The sequence below is a fragment of the Schistocerca americana genome, chromosome 3 (assembly GCF_021461395.2).
Source record: "Schistocerca americana isolate TAMUIC-IGC-003095 chromosome 3, iqSchAmer2.1, whole genome shotgun sequence".
Classification (NCBI taxonomy): domain Eukaryota; kingdom Metazoa; phylum Arthropoda; class Insecta; order Orthoptera; family Acrididae; genus Schistocerca; species Schistocerca americana.
Genome location: NC_060121.1, coordinates 186,663,398 through 186,683,388, shown reverse-complemented (window position 1 = coordinate 186,683,388; position 19,991 = coordinate 186,663,398). Strand labels below are relative to the sequence as shown.

The 19,991-nt window shown below is 39.4% G+C and overlaps 1 protein-coding gene across 1 annotated transcript in view; it reads left to right on the top strand.

The window, feature by feature from the left end:
- The first annotated feature begins 8,418 nt into the window (after window positions 1-8,418).
- LOC124605679 (putative aldehyde dehydrogenase DhaS) overlaps window positions 8,419-19,991 on the top strand; it is a 206,889-nt gene continuing 195,316 nt past the window's right edge. Inside the window, exon 1 of the mRNA XM_047137530.1 lies at window positions 8,419-8,775. Within this exon, the coding sequence (XP_046993486.1) occupies window positions 8,686-8,775 (90 nt within the window). The 5' untranslated portion in view covers window positions 8,419-8,685. The remainder of the gene's footprint in view (window positions 8,776-19,991) is intronic.

Below are 19,991 nucleotides of genomic sequence, written 5' to 3'. Positions count from 1 at the left end.
TTGAACACATCCGCACACTATATATTATCTGCCCCCTTGATCCCCCTCACCACCTGGTGTCTCCCTTCCTCTCCACCCCCAACCAGTTGCCGTGCCTTTACCGTTGTGTCCCAAACTCTCTCCATCTCCACACCCTCCATCTCCTTTCCCAACACAACTTCCATCGTCTACCCCTTGTGGATGATGAGCTTCGCCCTGACATCTACCCTTACTACCAACTCTAACCCCATCTTCCTGCCTCCTCCTCAGGGGTCCCTCTCCTCCCCCTCCCTCCTTCTGAGCGACTTCCCCCTCCTACTCCCCCTCCATCTCTTGTGCCTCCTTTCAGTGTCTCTGCGCTCCCTCCTGCCCTGTCTTCCCTCTTCCTCTCCCGCCCCACGTTTCTCCTGCCTCTTCGTGAACCCACTGATGCCCCCCCTATCCCGCCGCTTCCCCTGCTGCCCCATGCTCTCCCCTCCTTTTCCTCGGCAGGTCCCCCCTGGCAGTTTTATTCTTCATCATGTGTGCTCCAAGTGGGTTTTAAGTGTGTTGTTCCAGAGTGTTTTTACTACTGTGGCCGACTTTTAACGTGTGTATGTCCATTCAGTGTCTTCTGAGTTCTGAAGACTCGCCAACTGTGTTTTTAACTATCTGGTGACTTTTAACTGTCCTCCATGAACGTCTATTTTTTACCTCCATTTTCTCCCATTATTCTGTTTTAAGTTCCCCTTTCTCGCCTTATGTATGTAGCATTTTATTCTTATTTCAAGTTGTTATGTCACTCGGCTGAAGAGCGGCGGATTGTGCCGCTGACAGCCCTCCCCTGCCCATATGGGGCAGGGGAATGAAATCACAATAAAGAAAGAAAAAAACCTCTAGTCTACGTAGCAAGGACTCCGTCGTCATGGTAGCAGCTGGTGTGTTCGAATGGTGTTATCTTTGTCCTGGCCAAGGCGTCCATTGCCTTGGTAGCGGTATGTCATGGCTCTTCATCGACAGAGAAGTTGTCACTTATTTGAGGCTATGGAAATATCGACAATCAAGGATAACCTAAAAAATCTAAAGATAGGATAAAAGTTTACAACATATTTGTAGAACACATTAAAGAAATTAAAGTAGTAAAATAATAAAAGGAAAAGTATCATCATTGTGCACAAATAATATTTTCGAATAGCTCGAAAAAAATTTTATTGTGACTTTCTATTTGTTCATTCAGCATTGCTGCCGAATTCCGTTTATTATGTATGAAATTTTCCAGGCTCTCTAGAATATCCATCATAAGTCCTTTTTGGGTTACATGCAGTATCTTCAGATTTTCCCTTATATTGATTTCTGCATGTTTTTCCGTATCTAAATGCTGTCCAAAGAGTGATTTATTACGTGCTGTTCCAGTACTATGTTCTTTAAATCTGGTGTTAAAACCTCTCAGTTTGCCCGATGTAAATTTAGCTACAATCTTTACAAGTCAATTTATAAATTCCTGATTTAGCAAGCATCTTGTTTTTAACACCTCCTATGGAAGTGAAACGTGGACAATAAATAGTTTGGACAAGAAGAGAATAGAAGCTTTCGAAATGTGGTGCTACAGAAGAATGCTGAAGATTAGATGGGTAGATCACATAACTAATGAGGAGATATTGAAGAGAATTGGGGAGAAGAGGAGTTTGTGGCACAACTTGACGAGAAGAAGGGATCGGTTGGTAGGACATGTGTTGAGGCATCAAGGGATCACCAATTTAGTACTGGAGGGCGGCGTGGAGGGTAAGAATCGTAGAGGGAGACCAAGAGATGAATACACTAAGCAGATTCAGAAGGATGTAGGCTGCAGTAGGTACTGGGGGATCAAGAACCTTGCACAGGATAGAGTAGCATGGAGAGCTGCATCAAACCAGTCTCTGGACTGAAGACTACAACAACAACAACAACAACAACATTACTATGCCTAAGACTATTAGCTATGGTATTTGTACAGCATCTTTGCAAAAGTCCTCTTTTCGGGTATTTCGCCTTTCTGACTTGTATTTTCTGTTGTATCATCTCTACTATATTTGCGTTATATCCATTAGATATCACAATTTGCTTTAATATGTTAATCTCCTTCTGTCTCTGTTCTGGTATTACTGGTATTCTATTCAACCTATCTATCATTGTTAAGAAGATAGCTTTTTTACATCTATTTGGGTGGCATGACTTTGCAGCAATAATGGTATCTGTAGTGGTAGGTTTCCGATAGACGCCCAAGTTGTGGTGTCCATTATCGTTAAAAATAGTTAGGTCTAAATAATTTATAGATTTATGTTGTTCATGTTCAACCGCGAAAGTAAGTTTTCGGTGAATGCTGTTTAACATTTCCATCAAATTATTTATCTCCCCTATTATACCATCAAATAATATTAGAATGTCACCAACAGAAAATTGTATACTATAGGTGATATGTCCAATTATGATTACCACACAAACTGTCATGTTATTGGATGCGTTCACTTATTGTGATCTCATTACTCTGAGTCACAAGTCTGTCTGAGAATAGATTCATAGCTGGCATTCTGGATAACACCTCATCCATAAATTCAATATTGTCGCTTACAGATTCTTCATCCCCTCTGTGGAGTCACTCCATGGTGTCTGTTATATTTGTTTGATTTCCCTGTCTGAGGATTCTAGCATGGCTCTGTGTCAGCATTCAGCACTGGCTGGCATTACCAGATGTGAGCAGAGCATAGCATTTGGGACTGATTGTATTTCCTATGAAAATACGTTAAAGAACCTAACCGTGTACTCCCATACCCAATGAAACTAGATTATTAACGACGCAATGATGATGCAATGCCATTGTGCAAGAGTATTTTTTCATTGACGTGGTGCAGAAGCCACGAGAACAGAACTATTACTACAGAAGGGAATACCTTTTGAAAAGTAAACACATCATATTAGGAAATTTGCACAAGCAGTTAAGGTACCGGTAATGCGGATCTTTGCTCAGCCAGTTATGAAAAACTATTGGTGTGCTAAGTTATGGAGTGCGAGAAAAAAATCTATTTTAACACACTGAAAAATGAACAAATCTTAATATCTTGTTTTTGTACCAGAAGATTTCACCGTATGTATTTAAATGCTGGGTGTCCATTTATGGGAAGTGACCGCCGAGTTCTTTGCTACTGTGAGGTGATACACAATTGACTATTTACTGAACTTGGAATTATATTATTAATTCCCTCAATGCGATTCTTATGTGCTTCATGACATCTGACTATGCAATCCGGGTCTCTGTTGAAGAATCGAATTGGAAGTAGTTACACATTTAAATTATTAACATAAAATTAACCTCCTACCTTGGTGGTATAACACAAATCTACACCTATAAAACTTAACAATGCAGATTAGCACTTCCCCTCGACTGAATGAGAGCACATGATTCCAGGTCACTTTCTTTCCATCAGAATCTAATCACCAAACTAAATATGAGAATGTGCTGCAATGCTCAATGGATCAATGGCCACCCGTTTAACTTGTATAAACTGCAAAGCTGGTCGTGCTATGGCCAGATCTCCATATATTACCTGCTCTGCTCATCTGCTCAATGACGGGGTCCCCAGCTGGCTATCCTTGTCATGCTATTATGCAGATCAGATGTGATGTCGCTGCAACCACTGTGCTGCATGTACAGGACATGATTCCATGATATTATCCTGAGTTCTGGATAAGGGACACAACTGCTCTGCATCGAATGGTATGGAATACTGCGCCCTTACTGGACAGATACTGAAGTGCGAGTGTTCTAATTTCTACCAAAATCTAATACAGCTTGTGCTCCGCTGCTGCAGCTGTCCAGTCATAAAATTTAACAAATTTTTAACCAATGAGTGCTTCTCGTGCCTGACTGCGGGTGTGCGGGAAACACTGCTTATGTCACATCAACTTGGCCAATGGCAGTCGCCTCAACTGGGTTATTTGCGGAGGTACATTCCTTGTTGGCAATAGCGCCTGCGACGCTTTTGTGAGCCCAGGGCAACATGGGCGAGTGGGAAACAGCGTCTCCCAGCGTTATTCGCTTTGGGGAGAAGTTCTGCTTGCCTCACAGTGTTCGGCTGGAAACGTCCCCCGCCTGTCGGGCAGCATCAAAGCCCTGCCACTGGAGTCAAGCCTGACAAAGCCAACGCCTCCTGGGGTGCTGTAGGTTGTAAAATTCGACCTTCAGGCTAACACGTGGCTGGCTTCACGTCATCGGCTCCCTGTGTAAAATCCCACACAAAACTCTGCCTACAAAATATTTGCTCTTAATGCACTGTCCTAATTACTTAAAAATGCAAAGTGGCCTTGCACTCCCAGTGCACAGCCCATATTGGCTGCCACCTTGCAAGTCTGTGCAAAAACAGACATAATGTCTACAGGGATACCGCAATCACTTTTTTATGCAGTGTTACTTATAATCCGTCTTGATTGCAATCAAGACGGATTATAAGTAACATTGCATGTCTGCATTGACTGCCTCTGTTGTTTACTTCCTTGCTGATATTTTAGTTTCCGGTCGTTAGGCTGAGGTCCGAGGCATATTTCTCTACCTAAGGCTTCGTCTTCCAATGCTGGAGACATCATCAGATTCTATAACGACTCACAAAACACTTACAATCTCAAAAAAGCTCAACAAACTGAACTGCTCATATGTACACAAGCATGAGCTGTTGCTGACTATTTATGCGTGTTATCATGTACTGGGATTTGAATATCACGAAATTCGTTTATTTGATGCTACAGTTTATCAAGGTCCAATCACTACTATGCTAGGATGTACAGATAGGTCACAGAAATTCAAAAGCACATAAACAACTTCAATAGAAAAAAAGACTGAAATTTAAAAAGTTATGAGTCTTTATTTGAAAATAAAGCAAACATCGCCAACTCTTCCCCACTACAATATCCATAACACATTGGCGGAACTATGCAATTAAACAGTGGTCTGACGACGTTACGAACGTGGCGTGGATACGTCTGTTAGTTCGGCTTGTTGACTTTTTTTGAGATTGTAACTACTTTCTGAGTCGTTTATGGGCTCTGGTGATGTCTCCAGCTTTGGAAGACGAGACGTTAGGTACAGAAAAAGATCTCAGAGCGCAGTCTAATGCCCATGAAACAAAAATCATCCAGGACGCAAATACTGGCCATGGGAGCCTGTGTTGTATGCTGTGTTGTTTATTGTTATAGGCCATGAATTACGTAAACATCTCGTTGTTGTTCATTAAAAGCCTTTTTTGATCAGCATTTGGCGTTCATTTATTGTGGTGTAACAGGGACAGTTAGTTTTCTTGTCAAAGTCACAGTTTGGGTTTCGTAAGTGTTCTGATACAGAGGCAGCTATTTACACTTACAGTGAGAAGGTACTTAATTCATTAGATAATAAATTAGAGGCTACTGGCTTTTTCTATGACCTGTCAAAAGCCTTTGACTGTGTGGATCACAGCATTCTCTTAAGTAAATTAGAATATTATGGTTTCACAGGCAATGCTGCGAAATGGTTTGAGTCTTATTTAACTAACAGGAAACAAAGGGCATCGTTGCGAAATACCTGTGCAGTAAGCAGTCAGTCTTCATCTGATTGGGAATGGATTACATGTGGTGTTCCTCAAGGTTCCATCTTGGATCCGTTGCTTTTCCTTGTGTACATTAATAACATCTCTTTGTTGCATTGCCAGATGCTAAGTTTGTTTGTAGATTATACACACCTTGAATTAAGTGGCAAGTCAAGTACAGATTTAGAAATAGCTGCTAATCAAATTTTTATCAACATTAATAAATGGTTTAAAGCCAATTCACTGTCATTAAACTTTGGAAAGACCCATTATATGCAGTTCAGAACATTTAAGAGACTTCCTTCCAGCATGTGTACAATATATGAAGACATGCAGATCGAAGAGGTTGGCTGTGTTAAATTCCTGAGATTACAACTCGATAATAAATTCAGTTGGAAAGGGCATACCACAGAATTGCTTAAACGCCTAAACAAGTCTGTATTCGCAATGTGAATGATGTCCGTTGTAGGAGATAAAAATATAAAAAACTAGCATACATTGCTTACTTTCATTCTATTATGTCACATGGGATCACATTCTGGGGCAACTCATCACACCGAGAAAAGTTTTTAGCGAGCAAAAGCTTGTTATAAGAATCATTTTTGGTGTAAATTCAAGAACATCATGTAGAAACCTGTTCAAGAAACTTTTTCTTCTAACCGTTGCCTCTCAGTATATTTATTCCTTAGTGAAATTTGTTGCAAGTAATATATCTCTGTTTCCAACCAATAGCTCAATACATCGTATCAATACTAGGAATAAGAACAATCTACACAAAGACCTAAAATCACGTACCTTGGTCCAAAAAGGGGTCCTATATTCAAGAACACACATTTTAAACAAATTGCCAGCCACCATTACAAACTTGGTTTCAGATAAAGCATAGTTTAAACAGAATTTGAAAGACCTTTTGATAGGCAACTGTGGTGTCACCGCCAGACACCACACTTGCTAGGTGGTAGCCTTTAAATCGGCCGCGGTCCGCTAGTATACGTCGGACCCGCGTGTCGCCACTGTCAGTGATTGCAGACCGAGCGCCGCCACACGGCAGGTCTACAGTGACTTCCTAGCACTCGTCCCAGTTGTACAGCTGACTTTGCTAGCGATGGTTCACTGACAAATTGCGCTCTCATTTGCCGAGACGATAGTTAGCATAGCCTTCAGCTACGTCATTTGCTACGACCTAGCAAGGCGCCATAATCCTTGGCTATTGATCTTATGATGCATGTACTATCAGACCGATGTTCACCAATTATGGATTAAAGTTAAGTATTCCAGAAGCTACGTACTTTTCTTGATAGTGTAATTACATTACCTGTTCCAGACCTCACACCAGCCTGAGTGAGCTTAAACGCGTGCATTTCGGCCTCCTGTAGTAACACGGTGTTGGCTCGTCAGCCAACACTACAGCAACTCCTTCTTCTCTATAGACGAACATCTTAACAGGGACTGTTACAACAGCTTAAGTAAAAATGTCTGTTAGATTTCAGTTTTGACAGCACTTGGTCACAACAGCAAGATTAGGTATTTTGTATATGATATATTTATTAAAATTGCATGACAATGTTTCATTCTGTCGGCATATTAACTCTGTAAATATTAGCAGTTCCAGTTTACTGTAATGTAGCCACCTATTTTGATAATCTCCTGACAGATTACCAGGGTAGTAAGTATTATATACGCAAATGTTTTATGTTTTTGATGTTTGACGTGTGTCCACACCCACGAGAATCATCTCAATGTTTGATCTATGGAACGAAAAATCAATCTAATCTAATCCCTTGAATCCCGCAATCACGCTTCCACTATGTTTTTACACAAATAAAAGGGCTTTGTCGAGCACTCAGATCGGCCAACAGCCCGCCCGTATATCACAGTTGTTATTTTTTGCCAGCCCTCTCGATTAAACTTCTTTATTTGTTAAATTACCTGTAGCACATCTTTTCCTCATATAACGCCGCATGTCTCCTTCGTCTGTGTTTCAGATAGGTGCAGTTGTCTTCAGTTTCTCTGCAAGGATTTTTAGCGCATGATTTCTGGCATCCTTGTTGCAATGCTATTTGTCAGAAGTATAATGACTTGTGGTTTAATAGTAGTAGCGGCCACGGTGTTGCACATACGCGTGACTTTCTCGCGGTGATTCCCAAAGCACAACTGACGAGCGTTATCGTATGAGAGCGATGTAAACGGTCTGACACGGTCGGGCGGTCGCTTGTCGCGGCCATCAGACAAGGACCCAACAAGAGATCCTACGATTTTGCCGTGCCTGTGTTATTCTGAATTACGATGCGAACAGGCACTGCGACGACTACAGCCGTTACGAAATATATTCGCAACTGTGAATATGAACAATCGTTAGTTGTAGAATGGAACAACGACAATGAAAATTTGTGCAGGGCCGGGACTCGAACCCAGATTTCCCGCTTAGTGCGGGCGGTCGCCTGATCATTTGGCTATCCGTGGACGACTCACGCCCAGACCCAACCTTCCATATCTCGTCAGCCATGCGTCTACAGCCTGTACTCCTACATCCATTATTTATATTTCCGGGATTATACATACGTTAAAGTGCAGTACAATGATAATCCCTTCTTTTCTCGTTATTTTTTTTAAATAAAAAATACACTTACATCTGAATTGTGACGTCTTTCTCGAACATGGCAAATGCCTTTGCTTCTATTTGTTTGAACACCGAACTGTCGTCACGTGACCAGCGAGCCAAATATATTTTGACAAAAAACTTGATTTGTAGGAGGCCGTGCTTCTGCCATAGCGTAGAAATACTCTGTGGATGTGGATGGGGTCTTCGCATCTGCATGTTCACTCCAAAGTTATCTATGCGCTTGGGATCAACTTGTTAAAAGCAGTCATTTGATTATGAAAATGGAACGCAAAAATGTAGTGCTACACACAACAAGATAGTTTAATTGCGTTTATAATTAACTCGTTTTTTTCTTGTTAACAATTTTGGGTGGAATTGCGATAGTAAAAAACACGTTTTCTGAGCGAAACATTATCAGTTAATATGGGTATGCATCCTAGCATCTCCTATGCTGTAGCGCATAATCACATGAGATAAAAGTGTTGTTGTTAGTCTGTGGGCATCAGGAGACGGCGGCATTGAAACTAAAATATAGTGATGACAAGCAACCGAGGTACAAGCAATATCCCACATATTATGCAGACAATGGAATATGGTGAAATGCTCGACAAAGCAAATTTAGCTACGGTCAGTATATTCATTCTCGAACAAAATACGCTATGAAGCACTTGTTTTTTGCTTGGGAGAAAGAGGCGGAGTGAGTGCTCCGCCTTTTTTCAGAACTTAATAGACATGAAAGCCCGGAAAAATGTTTCGTTATTCAGCGTTACTTATTTGAAAATCATGATTTTAAAAGTAGTGAAATTTTTTTTTTTGCCTCAAGTGGCAACTGCCACAGGTATTGTGCGTTTTTGTAACTTCGCTTTATGTTTGACGAAGCAGTACAATAAAAGGATACATGTTGTTTTGGAATGATCTAAAATATTTTCACTTTATTGATAAGAACCAATTCATTGGATGTGCGACAGCACAAAAAAGAGCAAAGAAATTCAGAATGGAGTTTTTATTTGTTCATGAGCTGCGACTGCTGTCAAGGAGCAGATATACTGCCATACAAGAACATTCATGTAAAGCATTAAAATTTTGAATGTAACAACCATTCCTCTTACACGTCTTTATCCTATAAACCTTGGGATTGTCGCTATCACCATATTATGCTGAATTTTAAATTTGGTTACTGTTTATTCTTTGCCTTGCTTCATGTCAACATTTCGTGGGATTTTGCCACTTAACAGGACGTATGATACCCGTGGACCTCACACAGTTATTGTTTGGTTACACAACTTTTGATTTGTTGTAGACCTAAAATACAGTAATTACATTGTGGAAGTGTGATGGAAGAGTGAAATGGTGGAATGACATTTTCAGCATTTTGGTGGTACTTTTGTGTCCAAGGAACCATATGCAATATATGTTGTCATGTTACGGCCTCACTGATCACTGTGCTATTGTTCCTTCTGCATTTGTCAATGATAAGAAGGACATTTGGTCTGCTGTGACAACTTCATACAATTTTTTGTATAACACAGTTAAGATAAATATTCTTATGTACTGTGGCTATCTGTAAAAAGTATGGTACACATTAACTGTTTGAACAGTTAAATGTCCATCTAAATTGTGCTATAGTTGTGTAATAATTTCTTTCCTTGTGATACTGTCATTTTGAAATATACTCACAAAGTTATTACAGTATTAATGCATACTCTATGCATGATGACCCAAGATTTCTAATGTTCTTTTGGCTTTTGTGATATCTGTTATTGTTATTGACATTTTTCCATTATTTTCTTCTGGTCATTGTGACTCTGCACTGTTACTCAATCACCATGTTTCATACATCCTATCACTGAAGTAAAACGTTCAGAAATGTGCGTATTTACCTTATCCAAATTCATTGTCAATTATCATTAAATGTTTATAAACCACTTGTGCTCTTGCAGACTAAATTTAACAAGGTACAATTAACAGGGAAGATGCTACTTTGAAATGGGGGAAAAATCTGTGCTTCATTCATTGTATTAACTTGCTGTGCATTTATGGTTTTTTTATGTATTTTGTAGAATTGTACTGAATGAGTTAGGACAGTGGTAAGATGCTGTACTTGTACTTGGCATGATGGCAGTTCAGATCCCCATCCAGCCATCCATATTAGGTTTTCTGTGATTTCTCTGATTTGCTTAAGGCAAAGGCATGTTCTTTCAAAAAACAGAGCCCACTTCCTTTCCCATGATTTCCCAGTATGAGTCTGTGCTTTTTCTCTGATAATCTTGTCACTGATGGGATATTAAACCATTATCTTTCTTTCTTCCTTTTACATTTGTAGAATTGATAAAATATTATTTACTTGTAGGTTGGAATCAGTGAATCACGAGTACACATTTTAAAAGGGTGTTTTTTTTTTTAAACAGAGCAATATGTGTGGGCCAGGTAGGTTGACACATAATTGAAGTTTTAATGCTGCTAGGAAATGAGGAAGAAGGGACTCATTTCCCATCTTGTAGTGTTTATTTGAACTTTCTAGCGATATTTTGTTGTTTGAATGGCCATTTTACATGCGTAAATTTTTCCTTACACATTCATGAATAACAGTTATTTTTCATTCGTTATGTATAAGGACTCCCGTTTAACTAATGTTTGCTTTGGTTTGCGTTATGATAATAGAAAGTTGCAAATGCAAAATATATTAAAAAAGAGAACACAGGCAACCAATATTGAAGAGGCAATGCTCAATTACAGATGCACAGAGAAGGCTTTGAGATGATTATTCAAGTTTTTTAACTCCGCTGTACATGAGAACAGTACTTTGAAAACACAGAGCGTGCACTTCTCTTGTTTTTTTGACCTTTGGTTTCTGGCTGAGCTCAACAACTAAAGTGGTATCATGGAGGAAAACAAGTGAAAAATTCTGAGTTTATCTGTGGGGTGTGTGTTGTACACTTTTTACAAAGGTCTGCGATCTTGGTTATGTCCCATTTTGGCACAGAGTTTTAATGTGTCAGAAATCAGAAATCTTCAAATGCTATCCTGTTAATGTATTATTCACATTTGATTGTAAGGTTGTGAAACTCTATTTGAAAAACTAAAATATTATGGCATTAACACCATCCCATATGTATGACTGTGTACTTACCTTCATAGCAAAAAGCATACCGCCACATCAAGAAACTGTCCCACAGACATTAAGCTACTCTCATATTGGGGAAACATAAAATATCGAGTTTCACTACAATAAGTACAGACTGGGTCTTTAAATACAGGTATGCCGCATTGAATTCCTGAAGGGGCTTACATGTTCACAGCAAACAGTTTGCTTTCCATTATCTGGGAGTTCAAATGAATAACAGGTTACACTTGAGTTAACCGACAAATAAACTAATTAAGAATCTGACTTTAGCATGTTTTGCACTTCAATGTCTCTCACATTGTGTTTATCTGATTACATCTCTCTCACATTGTGTTTATGTGAATACAATGGTGTACGCTTAGTTTACTTATTTTCATTTGTCTGGTGTAATTTTCTTCTGGAACATTGTGTAAAATAATAACCACCATTTTGCAGAGGACTCTTCAGGGATCTTGGAATTCTTACTCTGCCAGTACAAGTACTCTTTAATGATAATCATCAACAGAATCCATTTTTATCTTCTGCTAGATAAGTCTCCTCCAGTCATACCTATTGATTAAGTTCTTGAGCCACATGCTTGTATGTTGCTCCTCCACATTTTCAAATTTGATCGACCCATTTTACTTTGAATTGTTGTCTTGCCTTTCCTCTCTGTTGTTATCCTCCAAAACTATTTTCTTGGTCCTTACAAAATCTATTTGCCTGGCTACATATCCTGATCACTTGGCTTTCACTTTTGTTACTATTATGTCTACCACTCCTGTTGGTCCCACCGTACCTGGGGTACGTGTACCATGTCTGTGCCATTTGATAATCCGCACATGCTGCCTCCTTCCTCCCCCCTGCCCCCTCCCCTCTGAATTGTGCCAAATGATAAGCATGTCAGGGAGCTCATTTTTTGTGACTGGATACAGGTTTTGTGATCCCAGGTTGCCTGAGCTGGAGACAGTACTTTGTAACTGTAACCTCAATGCATGCTTCAGTGACCACTGTGTTGTGCGGCAGTGGAACATTGTGTGTCACAGGGAATTGGCATAATTGTCTGTGCATTACAATCATACAAACCTCTATAAAGAGTCCTCGCTGTTAAATTGTGCTGTGTGCCAATGAGATGCATGGCTGTTGTGGCAGAACAGTTGTTAGAGGGTGACCTCTGGGAAATACGTCACACCTCAATTGTAAAAGGCTTACTTAGCCAAGCAGAGCTATGTCTGGATGGGCAAATGATTCCCTAGTGTCTTGTGGGACCAAAATGGCTCACAATAACAACAATCATCAAACACCCAGTAGAAGGGGTGGGTCACTATCGAGTTTTTGTACCCACTCCACAAACGGACCTTGGGTGAACAGTCTACTTGACACATCTGCTACAGATGAATTGCAGCAACGGAACAATGCTAATGCATCATAATGTGTTCATTGTTATTAAGAGGGAAGAGGACACATTTGAAAGAATATCCCCAGTCTCTGCACAAAAGGGTGCAGAGGCAATTGCTGTAGATCCTAAGTCTACTAAAAGGTATTGGTTGCCACCTGTTAACAGAGACAATGATGTCCAGTCAAGTACCTAAGTTACTGTAAAGCTCAAAACTTGGGGAACATGTTATAGTTGTTGAAATGCTCACAATTATAGCACAGGCATTGAGTCACTTAGTGACCTTATGTATCTGAATCCCAATGAACTTTACGTGGAATTGCAAAACTAAGGTATAATCGAGGTGAGAAATGTTTTAAAACAGATAGGTTGTGAATTAGAAAAAAAACACCTGTCTTGATATTCAGCTTTAATTTGCCCATGTTATCTGAGAACATAAAGGCTGTCTTTGAGTCCATCCATATGTCCCCAATCTGATGAGCTGCTTTCAGTGCCAGAGATTTGGCCAAACTATCCATTGTGCAAAGGGAAGCCAGCCTGTGAAAGATGTGGCTTAGACACTCATGGTCCAGGCTAACCATGCACCCAATCCACTCGTGTGTTAACTTCTCAGCCGGACGTCCAATCTTATCAAAGAAATGTACTCTCAATGTAAAGTAACAGAAAACTGAGGAGTTTACAGTCATCAAGAGGTTACTGTACATGGAGGCAAAAAAAATTTTCAAAGCTATGCAACCTCCAGTATTAACAATCACATTTCCCGCCTTTGTAAAGCAACCAGTTGCCAAATCTGATGCCTCAATGCGGACACCTAATGCATGTACTAGTACATCTATCTGTGCTTGTAGTTGTACCTGTCAAGGCATTGCTGCTGTTATTCGGTTCACTGACACACCAGTGTTGAACACAAAGGAGAAGAAGATGACTTCTGCTTCAAAAATGAAGTCTGGTCCCAAGATATCTTCATCTACTTATTTACCTCCTTCACCATAGAAAAGGAAATCATTGAGCGGAAAGACCAGACCTAAAGAGCACAATATCAAACCCTCTAACATATGCTGGGTAAGAACATTCAATGGACCTGGAAATATTTTCAGATGCTCCATAAAGTCCATCTACCCCTCCTCCTGACATTTTGAACTCCCCTCCAAGGCTAAAGTAATTAGCGAGGGTTAACCCAATGGTTAAAGTGGATCTCACCTTTCACTGGAATGGGAATGGTTGTATGACACATCTAGAGGCATTGAAACTGATAATACAAGAAAAGTCTGTGTGTCTATTCCTTCAGGAGATATACTTAAAGACCAAGAATAATCATGTTGCCAGGATTTATCCTACACGGTAAGGATGATCTATGTGGTGAGTAAGTAAAAGATGGTGTAGCTGTGTTCATCAGTGAAACATGCCACTACTTGCCCATCACCTTCACCAATGAGTTACAAATGGCGCAGCAGCAGTGTATGTGTCATCTCATCGTATGCTTCATGCACATCCCACTGCAGGACCTGCTTGACGACACAGCACTTACTGATCACATGAAACAACACTCCTGCCCAATCCAGTTACTGACTGACATCAGTGTTCACCATGTGCTCTGGGGCTCTGCTACTGCATGCCACAAAGATCAGGTAACTGAGAGGATGCTAGTATCAGAGGACTAATGTCCAGTGGGTCATCCTCCACTATAGATCTCTCCCCATGTTTCCCTGCCTTTGTAGATACCATTATGAGGAAAGTGCTAAAGTGTCCACTTTCCCATCTGGCTTCACCTAGTTGTGACTAAAATGTCAGAACAGCTGCCACTGAGTGGATGTTCAGCAGAGAGCACTTGCCTCTGTACAGCTGACTGGCCATATTCCAACACTACAACAGCACCCAGAAATGTGTGGAGCATATAATGAATGTGATGCACCATGCTGCTGGTTCCTCCATTCCTTCATCTTCTAGTCAAACTAGCAGAAAAGCCATCCTGTAGTGGAATGAGGAATGCCAGTTATCAATTAGGCACAGGCTTGCTGAGTCACATCAGTTTCAAAATAGACCCAGTGGAGACAATCTCTCAGCCTTTCAGCAAGTGAGGGCTAATGCTAGACGTCTCATCAAGGAGTGAAAATGGAATGTGTGGAGAGAATTTTTAACATACCTTAACCATTCAACATGAGCAACTCAGAAGAAACCGGGGATTAAAAGTCGAGCCACAGTGTGTGCCATTTTGAAAAATGTTGCCCTTGAGACATCATTTAGGGAAATAGTGTAGACAAACACTTATGTGTCTTGACCTCCACATGTTCCATAAATAATGTATTCCACCAACGTAGGGAATACATGGAGAAACAGATTAGATTAGCTTAGATTCAGTTTTTGTTCCAGAGACCCAAAAATTAGATAATTATCATGGGTGTGGAACATGTCAGAAAGTATAACGTAAAAAAAACATAGCTCATTTCATTATAATACTTCCCTGATCATTTGTCATGAGACTGTCAAGATACGTAAATTCATTACAGTAAACTGGAACTGCTATGTTTCAGAATTGATAAATACACTGTCAGAATGGAACATAGTTATGCATTTTAATAAATTTATCGTACACAAAATGCCTGTCTTGACTGTTGTGACAAAGTGCTGTCAAACGTGAACTCTAACAGACATTTTTATTTAAAGTGGTCAATCAGTCCCTGCGAAGATATCCATCGGTAGAGTAGGAGTTACCTATCAAAAAGTCCTTCAAACTTTGTTTAAACTGTGATTTATCTGAAACCAAGTTTTTAACGGTTGCTGGCAATTTATTGAAAATGTGTGTCCCTGAATACTGGGCCTGTTTTTGGACCAAGGAAGGTGTTTTTAGGTCTTTATGTAGAATGTGCTTATTCCTAGTATTGATATTGTGTGTATTGTGCTACTGGTTGGAAATAGACACACATTATTTGTAACAGATTTCATGAAGGAATAAATATACTGAGGAGCAGTGGTTAGAATACCCGGTTCCTTGAACAGGTTTCTACATGATGTTCTTGAATTTACACCACAAATGAGTCTTATTACACACATCTGCACTGTAAAAACTTTAGTTGGTTTGATGAGTTATCCCAGAATAAGATCCCACATAACATAATAAAATGAAAGTGAGATAAGCATGCAAGTATTTTTTATATTTAGATCTCCTACAACTGACGTCATTCACATTGCGAATACAGACTTGTTTAGGTCTTCAGCAATTCTGTGGTATGCCGTTCCCAACTAAATTTATTATTTTTGGGTTGTAAACCCAGAAATTTAACACTGTCAGCATCTTCTATCTGCAGGTCTCCATATGTTAGATGCAAGGAAATCTCTTACATGTTCTGAAATGCGAATAGTGGATCTTTTCAGAGTTTAACAACAGTGAAATAGCTTTGAACTATTTATTAATGTCAGTGAAAATTTGATTATCAGCCATTTCTAAATCTGTTCTTGACTTGCTATTTATTGCAATGTTTGTATAATCTGCAAACAGAACAAACTTAGAATCTGACAATGTAACAGACAGAGGCATTAATGTACACAAGAAAGTGCAGTGGATCCAAGAGAGAATCTTGGGGAACTCTTCATGTAGTTAATTCCCAATCAGATGAAGACTGATTGCTTACGCCACATGTATTTCACAGTGACACACCTTGTTTCCTGTTAGTTACGTAAGACAGCCATTTTGCTGCACAATTTTCAAATGAGGAAGTAACTTTATTAACAAATGCTTTTTATTTTTTATTTGAGTAAGAATTATTGTAAATATGTATACAGTTCATGTCTTTGAGCAATCTCCCAAAATTCTCAGTTTTTGACTGATTTATTAGTCTCCTTTATCTAGATGTAATAGATATTATATCCTGACACATTTCAACATTTGACATAAGCTGCTGCATGTCATGATCAGATAGCCCATTTACTATTGGTTTTGTGATATTACTTTTTTCCCTAGATTTGTCTATAAAGATATTACCAACAGCAGTCTCAGAGCATTTACATACCATAGTTGTAAAGGTCACAGTAGGAATTAAACTGAATCACAGTGTTACTGATTGCAGTAATTATTCACTGACAGAACTAATCAATACATCCACATTAAAATCACCAGCAACCATTATTTCATTGTTTTTTTACTGTGAGATGGAGCAACAGAAGTTCTTATGAAGAAGTTGAATTTTCCTGAAGGTGCTCTGTGTATACTTGCTATTATAAAGGACTTATTATGTACTACTACTACTACTACTACTACTACTACCACCGCCACTACCTCTACTGTTACAAAAGCTATTAAGTGCTGCCCTGAGCAAAATTTATTAATATCAATATTCTTGAAATTTAAACAGTTTCTGACAAATGTGGCAACTCCTCATTTGCCCATATTTTCTCTACAGAAGTAAGAGGCTAACTTCAATTCTGTAACATTTAACATATCTATACCAGTGATCACGCAGACTAGACTTTTTGTCTAACAACTCAGAGCCACATAACTGCCCTTTCTCCAGATGTGAACTACTGTTTGTGCTAAGTGCTGCATGCAATGCTGCTCCAGGACTCGATTCTATGGCATGCTACGGCACCTAAGAATGGAGACAAAAGAATTCCTAAGTCCCTCTATGCCGCTTGCCTATTCAACAAAAAATGAGCTGAAGGCTACTATGTGGGTCCATGGTGGGAGGCAATTCTGACACCACTCCTCAAGCCAGGGAAGGGCAGTTCTCCATATAGCTACATGAGAGTTGCACTCACTAGCTGTATGGGAAACACCCTTGACATATGATAAATCAATGACTGGTGTGGGTTCTCGAAACTGAGGAATTGTTCAGTCATTTCCATTATGGATTTTGAAAATACAAGTTCATGCTTGACAGTCTCCACCAATAAGAGAATGCAATACAAGTGTCATTCCCACACAAACAGCAGTTTATTGGCATCTTCTTTGATCTGGAGAAAGAATATGATACCTTCTGAAGACACAATATTGTCCATCAACTGTGTGAATTGGTATTTCCTTTGCACATCCCCAGGTTGCTGCGGTTTTTGCTTGCTGAACAACATATCCGATTTCGAGTAAGTGCTACATGCTCTGACCAGTTCCCTCAACAGAACGGTTTTTGTCACCTTTTTTATTACACCAATCAGTAGTAACTCACAATAAGGGGTCAAGTCAAATATTCCTTATTTGTGGATGGCTTTGCAGTGTTCTGCTCTTCTTCCAATCACACGAGTACTTCTAACGGTTTCGGTGACAGGAGAAGCAGTGCAAAACAGGATTGCGAACTTTACACTTCTCTTACTATAGTTGACTTACTTGAAACGTTTAGACAATCCTCTTCTCTGGATATGTGACTGCTTTGATCTCCACAACTTCTTCGCTGAAAAAATAATACTGGTTAGAGGAACTAAGAAAGACACTCTCTCTCTTGAAATAATTTGGTTACTTTGGGTTCAGTTCTGGTATATTTTCATTCCCATGAGTTTCATATAAGCGTACAAACTCTAGCAAGTCAACTACACTGATAACCATCAGATACTATTAACTGTAATTACAATGTGTTGGGTTTAATAACCACCAGAAATTCCAAAACAGGTCTTGCTTCTAGCAAGTCTAACACCAAGATTAAGTAAGAGTCTCTAGACACATCATGTTTCAATTGTCTGTGACAATTACAATTATTCAACCACCAAGGAATAATGCGTAGTTTCTCCTTGCACCCTCCATACAGGTTCTATGGCGTGAGCGGCAAACACTTTTCGGCGTCGCTCGTCTGACACAGCTCCTGTCTTCCCATGATAAATGTCCATCCTGCACACACAGACATGTGTTGCGCAGTTAATAGGCTCTCACTTTCTCACACACTTATCATTAAAACATTGCGTGTTTGAGGTGGCAGAAGGTTGAGTGGTTTCAGAATTTAAATGGAGATTCTCGAATCACTACATATCCCCCTCTTTAAACCTAACATGTGATATTTTATACATAATTACCATGTACATTAATATCACCTAGGATAACATTTCATTTTTCAACAATATATCTTTTTCTGTTGATAATCATAAATACTCTTGTTTTTATTGCTTGGTCATTCCTTTTTTCCATTCTACTACAATTATAAAATGTGTACCTTTCAATCCATGTTAGTTAGCTCTTTCAATATCTAAAAATCAAGATGACCAAAATTTTTGCTTACTGCTCTTTTTCCAATCGTAAATTCCAGGTGTCAAGGACCCTTGAATATTTCATCCTTTATTCTAATTCTCTTTACTACCTCTTTAGTATGTAATGGCCTCATTACTTATAGTAGTCTGTTGTCTGGAGGAACTGTGTGCAAAATAAGTGTTCCCATTGACATTCAGAAAACATAATAATGATAGTGAAATATAGAGTTCAAACTTACCGGAATAATTCTTATAAAATGTGTGACTTTTGTCACGATACTGTCCTTTTCCCCTCGGATCAGCATCTATACCTTACATGTGGGTTGACCCTATTAGTGCCCCTCCTCCTTCCGTTTCGGTAGGTACACCCCTTTAAATTCCTATTCGCCTATGGTACAGGTCAATCCCCTTCTTGGCACCCCTGTCCGCACAGTATCGGTCAGCCTTTCTTAGGTCTGCCTATATGCCCTTTACATCCAATAAATGCTGGATGCGCCCTCCTTATCCTTTATGAGTAGGTTTCTAGGTTCATTACCTGAGTATACATCTTTATGTACGCTATAATTAAATATTCTCTGCTAAAATTACAAAATCTATTTCACACTTAACATTCACTTCCTAATACTTCACTTATCCCCTAGAGCCCTCCATTACTCTTCCACTTCTAAGCTTCCAGTAGACACCACATTTATATACACTATTTAATATATCATACATTTACTTATGGTATACTTGTCCCACTATCCTACAAATCATCAGAACAAATGTTCGACTGACATTCCTGAATAATTATCACAATTAGTTCCTCCCTGGCATATGCTCATTAATTCCTCCTTGCCTTATGCTCTCCTTAATTACTCACACTTCCTTCTTATGTATCCCTGATGTAGAATTATCATAGTTTTTTTTTATATCCTTATGTATGTATGTGATATAGAATCATAATTGTTATATATATATGTATAAGAACAATGACGCTTCTATAGTTTCTTTCACGTACCCAGGCAATGTAGAGCTGTCATAGTGAATGACAATGTGTGCATATTTCCCTAAAGTGTCCCTATATAACCACGTGTGCCATGTAGAACCGTCACAGTAAACGACAGTGTGTGCATTCTTTCCTGATGTACACATTCCTTTCCCACTACAACTCTTGACGGTTCTCCCCTTTTGATGTGTAAG